This window comes from Ranitomeya imitator, chromosome 2 (assembly GCF_032444005.1).
Source record: "Ranitomeya imitator isolate aRanImi1 chromosome 2, aRanImi1.pri, whole genome shotgun sequence".
Taxonomy (NCBI): Eukaryota; Metazoa; Chordata; class Amphibia; order Anura; family Dendrobatidae; genus Ranitomeya; species Ranitomeya imitator.
This window is the reverse complement of record NC_091283.1, coordinates 152,685,862-152,703,830: the sequence shown is the minus strand read 5'-3', so window position 1 is coordinate 152,703,830 and position 17,969 is coordinate 152,685,862. Positions and strand designations below refer to the sequence as shown.

The 17,969-nt window shown below is 43.4% G+C and overlaps 1 protein-coding gene across 2 annotated transcripts in view; it reads left to right on the top strand.

The window, feature by feature from the left end:
- Positions 1-17,304, top strand: part of COL5A1 (collagen type V alpha 1 chain) — a 236,137-nt gene extending 218,833 nt beyond the window's left edge. The window contains exons 59-66 of one of the 2 annotated variants that reach the window (XM_069747489.1): positions 139-192; positions 326-361; positions 487-540; positions 621-882; positions 1,338-1,450; positions 2,667-2,735; positions 5,348-5,581; positions 17,012-17,304. In XM_069747489.1, the coding sequence (XP_069603590.1) occupies positions 139-192; positions 326-361; positions 487-540; positions 621-882; positions 1,338-1,450; positions 2,667-2,735; positions 5,348-5,581; positions 17,012-17,158 (969 nt within the window). In that variant the 3' untranslated portion in view covers positions 17,159-17,304. Of the gene's footprint in view, positions 1-138; positions 193-325; positions 362-486; positions 541-620; positions 883-1,337; positions 1,451-2,561; positions 2,631-2,666; positions 2,736-5,347; positions 5,582-17,011 lie in introns of both variants that reach the window. The other variant, XM_069747488.1, reaches the window with a different exon arrangement.
- Positions 17,305-17,969: the final 665 nt, after the last annotated feature.

Below are 17,969 nucleotides of genomic sequence, written 5' to 3'. Positions count from 1 at the left end.
GAGGAAGGAGATCCTTATATATGGGCGCACACATTGGCGGGGACTGAAAGATCAAATAGATATAGATATGACCAGCCAGCAAAGATCAGAGTCTGATCCCATGTACAGAGGCTTTACACTCCGTGTCTTCTCTTGCAGGGTATCTTTGGTCCATCAGGTCCTGTTGGCCCCCCTGGACCTCCTGGCTTACCGGTATGTTGATCTACATTTGCATAAATTCGGGGCTAGTATTTCCCCACTGGCAGGTAACAAGCAGCCTCCAGCCGAATGTCCTTGTATCACATCTTGTATCACGTGCATAAATGTAATGTGATTTCTCTTTCAGGGAGGAGCAGGACCTAAAGGTGCTAAAGGATCATCAGTAAGTGGAAATCTTCGAGGCGTGAATGTTTCTTGTCCTGTTCCACCTTTTCTTTGATGATATTAGTGTCTTTTTTGTCATCTCCATGTTTTCATTCTCTCTAAACCTTTCCTGCTTTTTTTCAGGGTCCAACTGGTCCAAAGGGTGAAACTGGTACTCCTGGTCCACCAGGACCTCCAGTAAGTGAAGCTTTTCCAGAGCCCTGGACTCCACTGGTTATGTAGAGAGTTAATATTAATAATTCTGGTTTCCTCTCCAGGGTCCCCCAGGTGAAGTGATACAACCACTGCCAGTTCAGTCCTCAAAGAGAACCAAGCGTAATATTGATGCCAGCCAGGTGGTTGATGAAGGAAACGCAGATAATAACTACATGGACTATGCCGACGGCATGGAGGAAATATTTGGTTCTCTGAACTCTTTAAAACTGGAAATTGAACAGATGAAACACCCACTAGGCACAAAGGGTAACCCAGCAAGAACCTGCAAAGACTTACAGCTATGTCACCCCGACTTTCCTGATGGTAAGTACAATGGGCACTGATTGCAACCATTACCCAAAATGCAGGGAAATCTGTGGAAAGAGCAGCCCTTGACCACACAATGCCACTGCGGCATGGAGGCACACAGGGGCCGGTACGGTGTTGTCATACAATGCTTCGTCTATTTCTATGTGTGAAGCAAAGCCCCGAACATGCGGCATGTCAATAAGTTTGTGCACAATAATGTAGAATGAAAAAAAAATGAAATAATTGTTATTCCCAAGATAGTGAGTTATCGCTAGGTTGTCTGCTCAACTATTCTCAAACTGCTCAAATTAAACACCATAAATCCCAAAGATCCACACACCAAGCCTCTGCCAGCAAAGATGAAGCATAGAGACAAAACTGAGAATTCGTAGCAACGAAGGATATGGCCAGCAATTGCTCCGTGCACACATGAGCCGCTCACATACTTATCATGCTTCTTCTTGTTCTAGGTGAATATTGGATTGACCCGAACCAAGGCTGCTCTCGAGACTCTTTCAAGGTGTACTGCAATTTCACGGCGGGAGGGGAGTCCTGTATATTTCCTGACAAGAAGTCTGAAGGAGTAAGTGGTGAAGGATGGCTTAGAATTTGGCATCATAATCACTTGAATTGTCTGGCACGGGAAAGCTTGGCATATCAGACAATACTGTGCCGCCATTATTTTAAGATCACTTATGGTAATTAATTGCAGGCTGTCTGCAGACGCTGTCTGCCTGCGGTATTGACTGCCTGTGCCTGATCAAAGCAGTGATCTCCAGGATTGACAGATGATGGGTTAATAGCACTCATTCCCTCCATCGAGGATAAGACTCTGGAGCCGTATTACACGTATTGGTTATATGCCCAGTCCTGGTGACCTCATATATTCATATACCAGGGATACTGAACATGCCTGTGTTGTCAGAGCATGCTGGGAGTTGTAGTTTCAGGACTCGTGCTCAAGCTATTGTGGCTGTGTTACCCCAGCACCGTCTGACTAGTGAGAAGTTTGGCTGAACTCTGTGAACTGTTGGAGGAGACTCTTAGTGACCCTGTGCCGCTGGGGGCGATATATTGACAGGCGAGTGTAGTGCGGGGTCATTAGATGGAAGAATTACTGTAAAATTAGGCTTTTCTTTTAAGTCTCCTCCAGACTATTGATATGGATTGCAATAGCTGAGAACAGAAGTTTAACGCCTCCGGGAGAAATAGATCTGTGTGTGAGTGCTTGTCAGCATTCGCCTCTTCTTTATTTAATACCTTTGTCCATTATGTCTTTTTTTTAGCTGAGGGTCTGTTCACTTCTGTGTTGGAGAGGCTTCGCTTGGTTCCATTCTGAAATAAATTTGCCAGTGCCTAAATGGAAGCCACAACGCAGATGTGAATAGAGCCGTAATGTAATCTTACAGAGCCACCGTATGAATGGGGTCAGTTTTATGTGCAATAAGTAAACCCCATTTACTCTACTGTAACATTAACCTGTCACTGGCCAGGCTGCACATGACCGTAGTCTATCTTATGTGTGACTTTCACTACAGCCAATAAATAAGGAAAGCGTTGTCTCCCTTACCACATACAGACGCTGGGTAATGTGACTAGTTTCCCCTGAAGGCCTGTACGGCACGATTAGGGGCATCTGTTGTGATCCGTCCATATAACTTTCTGTTTCTTCCTATCCTTCCATTCTGTATCAGGCTAGAATTACGTCCTGGCCCAAAGAGAATCCAGGCTCGTGGTTCAGTGAATTCAAGCGGGGTAAACTGGTAAGATTCAGCTGTAACTCATGTCGTATTTTACAGAATAGAATGGCTCGTTGGCCCAAAGAGCTGCCTGGTACATGGTATAGTCATTACAAGCGGGGCTCTATGGTAAGTGGCTAACCCGGCCTCCAGTGTTAACCAGAGCAGCCTGCTTCGGTTATGGCCAAACACTCTGCATGTGGAACTAACACTGGTCATGCGGATGACAAAGAAAACCAATTTAAGGTGGAACCAAGAAAACAAGGTTGGTTGTAATCTAAACCTAAGTAAAGACGCGGCTGTCGGTCCTTTACCCCATGAGAGCCGAGCAATGACAGTGAAGGGACAGAGACCGATGAGAATAGAACACCACGAGCCGCAATTCACGACAATAGAGGATATCACCCAATATTAATTACCTGCACGTAGCCCATAAACCACATAGACATTCAACTCAAACACCAGCAAGTGAAATTCAGGAGGTAGGATCAGACACTACCTGAGGTCATGTCCACCTTAAAAGACTGTTTCCTCCTGGAAAGCACGGTCTTTGGTGCGGCTACTGTGCTAATCCTGCAATGTCTTTCTATAGAGGATGTCAGTGTGTTGGATGCATAAGGACATCAACTCTGCCCCCTGTTTTGGGTACCTATGATTTCTTCATGACGACAAAATTAGGAAATGGCCCCATAGTAAATGTGAGGAGGTGCATATGCTTCAGTCACCGCTAGAACTGTACCTTGCATACTGTCAGCCTACTTTCTGCTGCCTCACTGCCTACAAGTTTCCTCCGGAGGTCATGTTTCGGGATTTTCTCAGTGGCGTGATCCTATGCACCCACGGTCTGTGTCCCAGGCTTCTGTACACATCTACTCTTTGGTTATCCAGTGCATTAGAGAATCCCTGCTTAGCTCATTAGCTGTTCTTGCAAGAGTAACGGAGACAGCAGAACTTTGATTGCAGCTCTATCCGCTACTATCAAAGCCACTGAGCGCCATGCAAGATATAATGTGACACCACTGACATCACATTACATCTTACATGATTTAGATTACATAACAAATGCAGCACCGTCCTTAGTTAACAGGTACATCCTGCTTATTCCCTTTAATAAGCATGGGCAGCATTTAAGTGACTGGTTCCTTTCCAGGTCCGGGTGCAAAAAACATGTGAATAAGTCTTGATACTTGTATTAAAGAAACATTTCTACTTTATAATTAAAAATAGTCCTCTCTGAAGCCAGCAGTATCCTTAGATCTGATCCCCTCCATATTGCACCAGTGCGGTCAGCAGGGCAGCTGCCTTATTTTCCAAAGTGGGCACATGGCAATACAGCAGCGGGCCCTGCAGTGTAAGAGGAGGCGGTCTTCCTAGTTTGATAGTCATGGAGAAGCGACAAGCACCTCTGCTCCCTCCTCTGCTTTTAATATCATAGGTACTCAGCACAGCTCAGGGTGGCTGCTTTGAAGTAGAAAACTTTGCAGCTCTTGCTGGCATCATTGCCGCTCCGTGTCTTAACTTCACAGCCTCTGTCAAGTCTTCTCTCTCTATATATTTGTTTTTTGTACATATCAATTTCTTTGCTATAGAGCGATTTTACATAATCCCCCACTTCATTCTCAGCCCCTAAGAGCTTTCTGCTTGGATACAGAAGTTGAATGAACTGCAGGTACTGGGGATCATGGTTTAAAGAAACAGCTACCAACAAGTATGGAAGTGAGACCAGAGAGGAGCCTGTGACTCGCATTCGTCTCCTCGACATGAGGCTTTATGCTAATAATCATATCATAAAGGCCCCTTCACCCTCCAAATGACTATAGATAAGATATGGCTCTTTTTATATAACAGAAGTATATACCGGGACCAGACCTTCCGCAAATGGAAACTGTTTTTTTTTTTTTTTTTTAGTGAGCCTCTGGGTCTGACTGAGGTGTGTGGCTGTAGTCGTGCACACTATGCGCGCTGCAAACTCCAGGGATGTTGCTTCTCATGTGTTGTTAGCTGAGTCTAAGCTTGCATGCTGCTCTTTTCTGTTCAGTCCTCTTCTTTCTCAGGCAGCAGAACGGTCCCAGAGTGGTTTGTATAGATTTTCCTATTAATGGATTGTTATGTGATGCTCTGTATAGTGCATATGCTATGTTCTATATTATCTACTGTCAGAATCCATGTTGACCCAACTAAAGAGTATTATAACCTCTACTAATCACTAGAACGAAGTGGCAGCGGCACTGAGCTTTTTTCAGAGACCGCATTTTGGTCACTGACGGTGGTGAGATCATCATTGCTCTGTCAGCTTTCGATGGGGGAGAGTTTCTACACCTCCAATATACGGTCATGTTGAAACATACAGTTTTGTGCAAAAGTCTTAGGTGTGGATGAAATGCTACAAAGTAACAAGCTTCCAAAAGTAGAAATGTTAATAGATAAAACAAATTAATAAAATACAAAGTGACTGAAAAAAAGAAAAATTTAAATCTCATCAGTATCTGCTGCCCGCCCGTCACCTCCATCATCAGAATCTGGTGACTACCTATTGCTTCCATCACTTCTTCTCATCACTTGTACACAGATAATGGAGGAACTCAAAAGAAGGTTGTTGGAGCTCGTTGTTTAACTACAGAATACACCACTCACCTCCTGATCTGGAATTGTTCGGTGCCAAACAACCCCATGTGTGAGAGGTGTGAGCGATGTCTTACACCGTCAGTTTTTACCCTGTAGATGTTTCTGATTTGTTTCAGCTGTCCTACGTGGATGCGGATGGCAATCCAGTTGGCGTTGTACAGATGACATTCCTGAGGCTTCTCAGCGCCTCCGCCAAGCAGAACATCACCTACAACTGCTTCCAGTCTGTAGCCTGGCATGACGCCACCACCAACAGCCATGACAAGGCGATCCGCTTCCTGGGCTCTAACGATGAAGAAATGTCCCATGACAACAACCCGTACATTCAGGCCATCATGGATGGATGCGCAGTAAGTGACTCAGCTCCATCTGTCTCATCTGATAGGAATCTGGTGCACCATTTACCGCTGTGACAGGTGATCAGATTATTACAATGGCTGCCGGCGTCATGAGAGACATTGTTCTAGTGACATGAAAGTCTCTGAATGTGAATGCAGCAGGGATACAGCAGTCTATTGATCTGCAGCACAATGTCAGGCTGCGGTACACAATACCAGACGAGTATTATTAGTTCTGACACAAAAAACAAAACCATTTATCAATAGGAAACGAATCCAGAGCCGTGGAGACTCCGGGACACATTATATCATTAATATGGATTCTTCTTTTGAGACGGAGGAGACACGAGCAGTCACCTCAGTGGTCACTGGACACGGCTGAGGAATAACAGGAATCGTAGCTGTCTACTGCAGAAGGCATAGGAGCATGAGGAAAGAGGAGCTAGCATCAGTTTTCCTCTTATTCTATTTTTTATAAATCCGCCATACGGTTGAAGAGATATGGGGCTTTTTATGGCTTTTAGGGTATGTGCACACATCTTTTAGGCGGCACAGCTCAGGAACCCGCCAGCAAAAATGCTAAAAGAATGAGGAAATGCCTTGTGTTCTAAAATCCATTTCTGTGGACTTGTTCAGCGTTTTTTAGCCTCTTACAACCACTTCACTTTTAGCAAATTCACAACTTTCAAAATCTGAACAGTCCACTCTTCCGGCGGGCCGCTCACATCCCAACAGTCCCCTTTCTACCCATGGTTTTTGTTTAGTTCTATCGGATATGCTGAATGTTAAGGTTGAAGCTAAAATAGAGCACTGGTAGGGCATGGATGAAGGGGCTGGTAAATTGTTTGCTTAGTTTTCTTGTATCGCTGTCTGTGTTTTGTATTTTTATTTAAGAGTTTTCCCAAGAAGAAAGTACATTTTAATTAACATGTTAAAAAAATGTTCCTGTGCTGAGATAATCTTATAAATGTGCCCCTGCTGAGTATTGTGTAAGGGCTCATACTCGTTTGCGAGAAAAACGGACGAGTGCAATCCGAGAAAAAAATCGGATTGCTCTCTGACCAATGTTATTCAGTGAGTTACATCTCATCTGCGATTTTAATCTCAGCTGAAATCGGACTGAGAAAAAAATCGCAGCATGCTGAGATTTGCTGCATACCTTGGACGAGACTCACCAATGCAAGTCAATGGATGCAAGAAAAAAAACGCACAGCACTCGCACCGATGTCCTTTGAAAAGCCGGTAATTCATGTGAGGTGTACAGTAAAATCACACTGACAGGTTAGAATAGAATAGAAATATATATATATATAGAATACACATTACGCAGTAACACACACACATATATATATGTGTATATATAGTGCACAGAAAGCTAGAAGTAAAGCTGGTAATTCTTCTGCCGGCTTCTGTAAAATCACTGCAGGAGCCGACAGGATAGAAGAGATGGATTACATACAGTAAATACATATAGAATAGGTAGATATATAGATGTCAGTGACAAATACAATTAGCACAGTGTGTGTGCTAAATACTGGACATGTATTTAATTAATAAAAGATTATTTTAAGTTAAAAAATGGCGTGGGCTCTGGCGCAATTTTCGCAACCAGCAGAGGGAAAGCCGATGACTGGGGGCAGATGTTTTTAGCCTGGAAAGGGGGTAATACCCATGGAGCTTCCCAGGCTATTAATATAAGCTCACAGCTATATACTTAGCAATTACTGGCTATTAAAATGGGGGACTCCCAAAAAAATGACGTGGGGTCCCCTCATAATTAACCCCTTTCTGCCATCAGACGGAATAGTATGTCCGATGGCAGAACCCCCGCTTTGATGAGGGCTCCGGTGGTGAGCCCGCATCAAAGCCGGGACATGTCAGCTGTTTTGAACAGCTGATATGTGCCCGCAATAGGTGCGGGCGGAATCGCGATCCACACACGCCTGTTGACTAGTTAAATGCAGCTGTCAAACTCTGACAGCGGCATTTAACAAGCGCATCCAGCCTGAAATACGCGCACCGCTGACCTCTTTTTACCACTTAGATAAAAAATAACCTAGACATGTTTGGTGTCTATGTACTCGTAATGACCTGGAAAATCATATTAGCAGGTCAGTTTTAGCATTTAGTGAACTTAGCAAAAAAGTCAAACAAAAAACAATTTTTGCAATTTCACCGCACTTTGAATTTTTTGCCCGTTTTCAAGTACAAGACATGGTAAAACCAATGGTGTCGTTCAAAAGTACAACTCGTTCCACAAAAAATAAGCCCTCACATGGCCATATTGACAGAAAAATAAAAAAACTTACGGCTCTGGGAAGGAGGGGAGCGAAAAACGAAAACGCAAAATCGTGGTTAAGGGGCTAATAACCAGCAAAGGCTATGCAGAAAGCTGTGGGCTGATATTAATAGCCTAGGAAGGGGCCATGGTTATTTGCACCCCCCGGCTGAAAACATCAGCACTCAGCTGCCCCAGAAAAGGTGCATTTCTAAGATGCGCCAATTCCGACACTTAGCCTCGCTCTTCCCACTTGCCTGTAGCGGTGGCAAGTGGGGTAGTAGTTGTGGGGTTGATGTCACCTTTGTATTGTAAGGTGACATCAAGCCCACGGCTTAGTAATGGAGAGATATCAATAAGACACCTATCCATTACTAATCCTATAATTGTTACATGTTAAATAAAGACACAGCCAGAATAAAGTATATATGTACACAGTGAAGATCAAAAGATTGGAAGTTTGGACACACCTTCTCATTTAAAGATTTTTCTGTATTTTCATGTCTATGAAATTGTACATTTACACTAAAGGCATCAAAGCTATGAATTAACACATGTGGAATTATATACTGAACAAAAAAGTGTGAAACAACTGAAATTATGTCTTATATTCTAGGTTCTTCAAAGTAGCCACCTTTTGCTTTGATGACTGCTTTGCACACTCTTGGCATTCTCTTGATGAGCTTCAAGAGGTAGTCACCGGGAATGGTCTTCCTACATTCTTGAAGGCCCTTTTGCCTTCACTCTGCGGTCCAGCTCACCCCAAACCATCTCAATTGGGTTCAGGTCTGGTGACTGTGGAGGCCAGGTCATCTGGCGTAGCACACCATCACTCTCTTTCTTGGTCAAATAACCCTTACACAGCTTGGAGGTGTGTTTGGGGTCATTGTCCTGTTGAGAAATAAATGATGGTCCAACTAAACGCAAACCGAATGGAATAGCATGCCGCTGCAAGATGCTGTGGTAGCCATGCTGGTTCAGTATGCCTTCAATTTTCAATAAATCCCCAACAGTGTCACCAGCAAAGCACCCCCACACCATTACACCTCCTCGTCCATGCTTCACAGTGGGAACCAGGCATGTAGAGTCCATCTGTTCACCTTTTCTGCGTCGCACAAAGACATGGTGGTTGGAACCAAAGATCTCAAATTTGGACTCATCAGACCAAAGTGCAGATTTCCACTGGTCTAATGTCCATTCCTTGTGTTCTTTAGCCCAGAGGTCCCCAACTCCAGTCCTCAAGGCCCACCAACATGTCATGTTTTCAGGATTTCCTTAGTCTTGCCCAGGTAATAATTGCATCACCTGTGCAATGCAAAGGAAATCCTGAAAACATGACCTGTTGGTGGGCCTTGAGGACTGGAGTTGGGGACCTCTGCTTTAGCCCATACAAGTCTCTTCTGCTTGTTGCCTGTCCTTAGCAATGGATTCCTAGCAGCTATTTTACCATGAAGGCCTGCTGCACAAAGTCTCCTCTTAACAGTTGTAGAGATGTGTCTGCTGCTAGAACTCTGTGTGGCATTGACCTGGTCTCTAATCTGAGCTGCTGTTAACGTGCGATTTCTGAGGCTGGTGACTCGGATAAACTTATCCTCAGAAGCAGAGGTGACTCTTGGTCTTCCTTTCCTGGGTCCGTCCTCATGTGAGCCAGTTTCTTTGTAGTGCTTGATGGTTTTTGCCACTGCACTTGGCGACACTTTCAAAGTTTTCCCAATTTTTCGGACTGACTGACCTTCATTTCTTAAAGTAATGATGGCCACTCTGTTTTCTTTACTTAGCTGCTTTTATCTTGCCATAATACAAATTCTAACAGTCTATTCAGTATGACTATCAGCTGTGTATCCACCAGACTTCTGCACAAAACAACTGATGGTTCTAACCCCATTTATAAGGCAAGAAATCCCACTTATTAAACCTGACAGGGCACACCTGTGAAGTGAAAACCATTCCCGGTGACTACCTCTTGAAGCTCATCAAGAGAATGCCAAGAGTATGCAAAGCAGTCATCAAAGGAAAAGGTGGCTACTTTGAAGAGCCTAGAATATAAGACATATTTTCACTTGTTAACAAAAAATTTTTTGTTAAGTATATAATTCCACATGGCTAAATAGAGCTGTAAGGGGTGCAATAAGTGACAAAAAGAAAGCATTTAGAGAATTAATGGAAGTAGGTAGTGATGAGGCATTAAATAAATAAAAAAAAAATTAAATAAATTATGTAAAAAGCAAATCAAAGCAGCAAAGATTGAGACAGAGAGACTCGTTGCCAGGGAGAGTAAAAATAATCCCAAAATATTCTTTAACTAGGTAAATAGTAAGAAACTAAAAAATGATAGTGTTGGCCCCCTTAAAAATAGTCTGAGTGAAATGGTGGATGAGGATGAGGAAAAAGCCAATATGCTAAATGACTTTTTTTTTCAGCAGTATTTACACAAGAAAATCCCATGGCAGACAGAATGACTAGTGATAAAAATTCCCCATTAAATGTCACCTGCTTAACCCAGCAGGAAGTACGTCGGCGTCTAAAAATCACTAAAATTGACAAATCTCCGGGCCCAGATGGGATACACCCCCCGAGTACTGCAGGAACTAAGTACAGTCATTGATAGACCATTATTTTTAATCTTTAAAGACTCCATAATAACAGGGTCTGTACCACAGGAGTGGTGTATAGCAAATGTGGTGCCAATATTCAAAAAGGGGACAAAAACTGAACTCGGTAATTATAGGCCAGTAAGCTTAACCTCTACTGTGGGTAAAATCCTGGAGGGTATTCTAAGGGATGCTATACTTGAGTATCTGAAGAGGAATAACCTCATGACCCAGTATCAGCACGGGTTTACTAGGGACCGTTCCTTTCAGACTAATCTGATCAGCTTCTATGAAGAGGTAAGTTCCGGACTGGACCAAGGGAACCCAGTGGACGTAGTGTATATGGACTTTTCAAAAGCTTTTGATACGGTGCCACACAAAAGGTTGATACATAAAATGAGAATAATGGGGATAGGGGAAAATATGTGTAAGTGGGTTAAGAGCTGGCTCAGGGATAGCAAACAAAGGGTGGTTATTAATGGAGCATACTCGGACTGGGTTGCAGTTAGCAGTGGGGTACCACAGGGGTCAGTATTGGGCCCTCTTCTTTTTAACATATTTATTAATGACCTTGTAGGGGGCATTCAGAGCAGAATTTCAATATTTGCAGATGACACTAAACTCTGTAGGGTATTCAATACAGAGGAGGACAATTTTATATTACAGGATGATTTATGTAAACTAGAAGCTTGGGCTGATAAATGGCAAATGAGCTTTAATGGGGATAAATGTAAGGTCGTGCACTTGCGTAGAAGTAATAAGATGTATAACTATGTGCTTAATTCTAAAACTCTGGGCAAAACCGTCAATGAAAAAGACCTGGGTGTATGGGTGGATGACAAACTCATGTTCAGTGGCCAGTGTCAGGCAGCTGCTACTAAGGCAAATAAAATAATGGGATGTATTAACCCCTTAGCGACCGCCGATATGCCTTTTAACGGCGGCCGCTAAGGGTACTTAAACCACAGCGCCGTTAATTAACGGCGCTGTGGAAAAAGTCAATAGCGCCCCCCAGAGGCCGATTTTCTCCGGGGTCTCGGCTGCCGGGGGTAGCCGAGACCCCAGAGAACATGATTCGGGGGGGTTTTAACCCTCCCCGCATTTGCGATCGCCGGTAATTAACCGTTTACCGGCGATCACAAAAAAAAAACGCGATCTCTTTTTAATTTCTCTGTCCTCCGATGTGATCGAACATCGGAGGACAGAGAAAAGGGGTCCCAGGTGGCCCCCCAATACTCACCTAGCTCCCCCGATGCTCATCGTGTCTCCCGGTGGGCGCCGCCATCTTCAAAATGGCGGGCGCATGCGCAGTGCGCCCGCCGGCCGGCACCGGGAGAATCTTTGGGGTCTCGGCTGCCGGGGGTAGCCGAGACCCCAAAGAGCATAATCGGGGTCGGTTTTACCGACCCCTGTTTTGCGATCGCCGGTAATTAACTGTTTACCGGCGACCGCAAAAAAAAAAAAAAGTAAAGTGTAATTCTCTGTCCTCTGATGTGATCGCACATCAGAGGACAGAGAAATAGGGGGATTCGGGGACCCTAGCATACTCACCTAGGTCCCTGGATCCTCTTGCTGCTCCTCCTGGCCGCCGGCAGAAGAAAATGGCGGGCGCATGCCCAGTGCGCCCGCCATCTGTCTCCATCTGCCGGCCGGCAGGAGAACAGCAGTTGGGGCTAAAATTAGGGGTAGGGCTAGGGTTGGGGCTAAATTTAGGGTTAGGGTTGGGGCTAAATTTAGGGTTAAGCTTCTTTCACACTTACGTCGGTACGGGGCCGTCGCAATGCGTCGGCCCGACATACCGACACACGTTGTGAAAATTGTGCACAATGTGGGCAGCAGCTGTAGTTTTTCAAAGCATCCGCTGCCCAATCTATGTCCTGGGGAGGAGGGGGCGGAGTTACGGCCACGCATGCGCGATCAGAAATGGCGGATGCGACGTACAAAAAAACATTTCATTGAACTTTTTTTGTGCCGACGCTCCGCCAAAACACAACTGATCCAGTGCACGACGGACGCGACGTGTGGCCATCCGTCACGATCCGTCGGCAATACAAGTCTATGGGCAAAAAACGCATCCTGCGGGCACATTTGCAGGATCCGTTTCTTGTCCAAAACGACGGATTGCGATGGAATGCCAAACGACGCAAGTGTGAAAGTAGCCTTAGGGCTAGGGTTAGGGTTGGGGCTAAAGTTAGGGCTAGGGTTGGGGCTAAAGTTAGGGTTAGAGCTGGGATTAGGGTTAGGGTTTGGATTAGGGTTGGTATTAGGGTTAGGGTTGGCATTAGGGTTACGCTTGGGATTAGGGTTAGGTTTGGGATTAGGGTTAAGGTTAGGGTTGTGATTAGGGGTGTATTGGGATTAGGGTTAGGTTTGAGGTTAGGGTTGAGATTAGGATTAGGGGTGTGTTGGATTTAGGGTTTTGATTAGGGTTATGGTTAGGGTTGACATTAGGGTTGTTTTGGGGTAAGGGTTGTGATTATGGTTAGGGTTAGTGATTAGGATTATGGATCAGGTTGGGATTAGGGTTAGGGGTGTGTTGGGGTTAGGGTTGGAGCTAGAATTGGGGGGTTTGCACTGTTTAGTTACATCAGGGGGTCTCCAAACACGACAGCCAATTTTGCGCTCAAAAAGTCAAATGGTGCTCCCTCCCTTCTGAGCTCTGCCGTGCGCCCAAACAGTGGGTTACCCCCACATATGGGGCATCAGCGTACTCGGGATAAATTGGACAACAACTTCTGGGGTCCAATTTCTCTTGTTACCCTTGTGAAAATAAAAACTTGGGGGCTACAATATCTTTATTGTGAAAAAAAAAATATTTTTTATTTTCACGACTCTGCATTCTAAACTTCTGTGAAGCACTTGGGCATTCAAAGTTCTCACCACACATCTAGATAAGTTCCTTGGGGGGTCTAGTTTCCAAAATGGGGTCACTTGTGGGGGGTTACTACAGTTTAGGTACATCAGGGGCTCTGCAATCGCAACATAATGCCCACAGACCATTCTATCAAAGTCTGCATTCCAAAAAGGCGCTCCTTCCCTTCCGAACTCTGCCGTGTGCCCAAACAGTGGTTTACCCCCACATATGGCGCATCAGCGTACTCGGGATAAATTGGACAACAACTATTGCAGTCCAATTTCTCCTGTTACCCTTGTGAAAATAAAAACTTGGGGGCTACAATATCTTTTTTGTGGAAAAAAAAAATATTTTTTATTTTCACGACTCTGCATTCTAAACTTCTGTGAAGCACTTGGGCATTCAAAGTTCTCACCACACATCTAGATAAGTTCCTTGGGGGGTCTAGTTTCCAAAATGGGGTCACTTGTGGGGGGTTACTACAGTTTAGGTACATCAGGGGCTCTGCAATCGCAACATAATGCCCACAGACCATTCTATCAAAGTCTGCATTCCAAAAAGGCGCTCCTTCCCTTCCGAGCTCTGCCGTGTGCCCAAACAGTAGTTTACCCCCACATATGGCGCATCAGCGTACTCGGGATAAATTGGACAACAACTATTGCAGTCCAATTTCTCCTGTTACCCTTGTGAAAATAAAAACTTGGGGGCTACAATATCTTTTTTGTGGAAAAAAAAATATTTTTTATTTTCACGACTCTGCATTCTAAACTTCTGTGAAGCACTTGGGCATTCAAAGTTCTCACCACACATCTAGATAAGTTCCTTGGGGGGTCTAGTTTCCAAACTGGGGTCACTTGTGGAGGGTTTCTACTGGTTAGGTACATCAGGGGCTCTGCAAACGCAACATAATACCCGCAGACCATTCTATTAAAGTCTGCATTCCAAAACGGCGCTCCTTCCTTCCGAGCTCTGCCGTGCGCCCAAACAGTGGTTTACCCCCACATATGGGGTACCAGCATACTCAGGACAAATTGGACAACAACTTTTGGGGTCCAATTTCTCTTGTTACCCTTGTGAAAATAAAAACTTGGGGGCTAAAAAATCTTTTTTGTTGAAAAAAAAAATATTTTTTATTTTCACGGCTCTGCATTCTAAACTTCTGTGAAGCACTTGGGCATTCAAGGTTCTCACCACATGTCTAGATAAGTTCCATAGGGGGTCTAGTTTCCAAAATGGGGTCACTTGTGGGGGATTTCTACTGTTAAGGCACATCAGGGGCTCTCCAAACGCGACATGGCGTCCGATCTCAATTCCAGCCAATTCTGCAGTGAAAAAGTAAAACGGCACTCCTTCACTTCCAAGCTCTGCGGTGTGCCCAAACAGTGGTTTACCCCCACATATGGGGTATTGGCGTATTCAGGAGAAATTGCATAACAAAATTTATGGTTACATTTCTGTTTTTACACTTGTGAAAATAAAAAAAATGGTTCTGAATTAAGATGTTTGCAAAAAAAAGTTAAATGTTCATTTTTTCCTTCCACATTGTTTCAGTTCCTGTGAAGCACGTAAAGGGTTAATAAACTTCTTGAATGTGGTTTTGAGAACCTTGAGGGGTGCAGCTTTTAGAATGGTGTCACACTTCATTATTTTCTATCATATAGACCCCTCAAAATGACTTCAAATGTGATGTGGTCCCTAAAAAAAAATGGTGTTGTAAAAATGAGAAATTGCTGGTCAACTTTTAGCCCTTATAACTCCCTAACAAAAAAAAATTTTGTTTCCAAAATTGTGCTGATGTAAAGTAGACATGTGGGAAATGTTATTTATTACCTATTTTTCGTGACATATCTCTCTGATTTAAGGGCATAAAAATACAAAGTTTGAAAATTGCAAAATTTTAAAAATTTTCGCCATATTTCCGTTTTTTTCATAAATAATCGCAAGTAATATCGAAGAAATGCTACCACTAACATGAAGTACAATATGTCACGAAAAAACAATCTCAGAATCAGCGGGATCCGTTGAAGCGTTCCAGAGTTATAACCTCATAAAGTGACAGTGGTCAGAATTGCAAAAATTGGCCTGGTCATTAAGTACCAAATTGGCTCTGTCACTAAGGGGTTAAAAGAGGCATAGATGTTCATGAGGAGAACATAATTTTACCTCTATACAGGTCACTAGTTCGACCACACTTAGAATACTGTGCACAGTTCTGGTCTCCGGTGTATAAGAAAGACATAGCTGAACTGGTGTTGTAATGAGTGATTCATTACTTACATTTAAGAGGGGATTGGATGCCTTTCTTGAAAAGTATAATGTTGCAGGGTATATATACTAGATTCCTTGATAGGGCGTTTATCCAGGGAACTAGTCTGATTGCCGTATGTGGAGTCGGGAAGGAATTTTTTTCTCCAATGTGGAGCTTACTATTTGCCACATGGGTTTTTTTTGCCTTCCTCTAGATCAACATGTTAGGACATGTTAGGTTAGGCTATGGATTGAACTAGATGGACTTAAAGTCTTCCTTCAACCTTAATAACTATGTTACTATGTTACATGTGTTAATTCATAGTTTTGATGCCTTCAATGTGAATGTACAATTTTCATAGTCATGAAACTACAGAAAAATCTTTAAATGAGAAGGTGTGTCCAAACTTTTGCTCTGTACTGTATATACATGTATGTGTGTGTGTGTGTGTGTGTGTGTTTTGACGAATATTTCCTTTGAAAACGATGCGTAAATGACATAGAGAACTGCTGTATGTAAAAGCTCATGTTAAAACCGCATTGCAATCGGATAGCATTTGCAATTAACTCAGATGTAAATCGGATGCTAGGTGTGAAAATCACATTGTACTCGCATGGCACTCATACATTTTTTCGGTCTAGATTATGGAACTTTTTTTTCTCACATATTGGTATGAGCCCTAATGGTGTAATGACTGTGTGTGACCATACAAAACATGGTCTGATAATACCACATCTCCTAGGCAGGGGGGAAGCAAAAGACTATACAGACAGGACAGCACAGGATCACAGCTGATTCTTTTTGTGAGGCAAAACATTTCACTGCCTGTTTTTAAACAATGTTTTACCTCTAGAGAATCAGCTGTGATCCCATGCTGCAATGACTGTATACTCTTTTGCGTCCTTCCCTGTCCAGGAGCGGTGGTATGATCAGACACATTCATTACAAAGCACATAGCAGGGGCACATTTAGGATTATCTCAGCACAGGAACAGTCTTTAAAACACATCCAATTGTGGAACTTATGACTATTCAAAGATCTGTTGATTAAAGATAACTTTGTGGGAAACCACCTTTAACTCAAACTCCTTTAATAAGAGGATTAGTGGTTTACTATGGAGCAAATTTAACTTGCAGAACCTGCAGAAGTGAATGGGGGTGATATAAATGGCTTCATTCACACAATCTGGAAATCTGAGTAACATTAGTCCCTCTGCACCCCCCCCCCCCCCCCTTCACAGGGGTTATCAGCCAGAGACCCCATTACCCAAATCTCTATGAAACCCAACTTTCTTAAAGCTGCCACATTGCTGGGGAGCCTGCTTGGTGACCAATGTAAAGTAAAATGTTGAAGCAAATTTACAGATTTTTGCATTCATTGATAGAGCGGACCCCACATACTGTAGATTCATACGTATTTCTTATGTGTGATGGAAGTTCTGACTTTTTTTTTCTTTCTCTACCTCCCTTAGTCTAAGAAGGGCTCCCAGAAGACCATACTGGAGCTGAACACTCCCAAGGTGGAGCAAGCCCCTATAGTGGATCTAATGTTCAATGACTTTGGAGACCCAACACAAAAATTTGGCTTTGAAGTGGGACCAGTGTGTTTCCTAGGCTAAAAAATAAACTCTTAAAAAAAGAAAACTAAAAAATTTTTTTAAAAGAAATATACGTAAGTACACTTTTTGTTGAGAAAAGAGGCCAATAGCATAAGAGAACGCCACGTTTCCAAATCAGCAACCTTGAAACCTCATCACAGCCTATTTCTTGTCTCACATGCACGTTCTTCGGCTGGGGCAAAAATGGCCTGAACCCGCCCAATCTGCCTGGCATCCCGGGTGCGGACCACCAACCTATTAAACAAAGAGAAAACCACTGGGTACCAGCGGCCTTGGGATCACATGACCTAAACAGCATCACGTGACAATCATTAGAAGCACATGACGGATCTGCTCCCAGATACACAAACCTCCTCAGCACAGACGGGAAGCAAACGGCCACATGTGACGGAGATGCCTGAACATCATATTCCACTTTCAGGCCACTTTGAACCAGAAAAGGCAATCCTCCTCCTCGTTTCTCAGTTTCCTAATGAAAGCAATCATCCCTGGGCATATGGTGCCCGCTTGTCCCTTTTATTAAAGGTGCTTATATTTTTGTATGTAATTATTTCTATTGTATATTATTGTTATTGTTTTTGTTTTAATGATAAAAGAAGTTGCCTTTCTCTAAGCTTTATCGCCTGCCTGTGACCTGGGGCAAAGTCATGGCAGATATTTTATAGATTTCTATAAACACAGATTTCAGTTTACAACGTGGGCTGCGCTCCTGTGTTATCTCCATCTTTATGTAACTGCAGTTTAGGGACAATTTTTGGTTGAGAAAGTTGCTAGAAACTAAAGTGCCAGGAAATTACAGTCTATGCAAAGT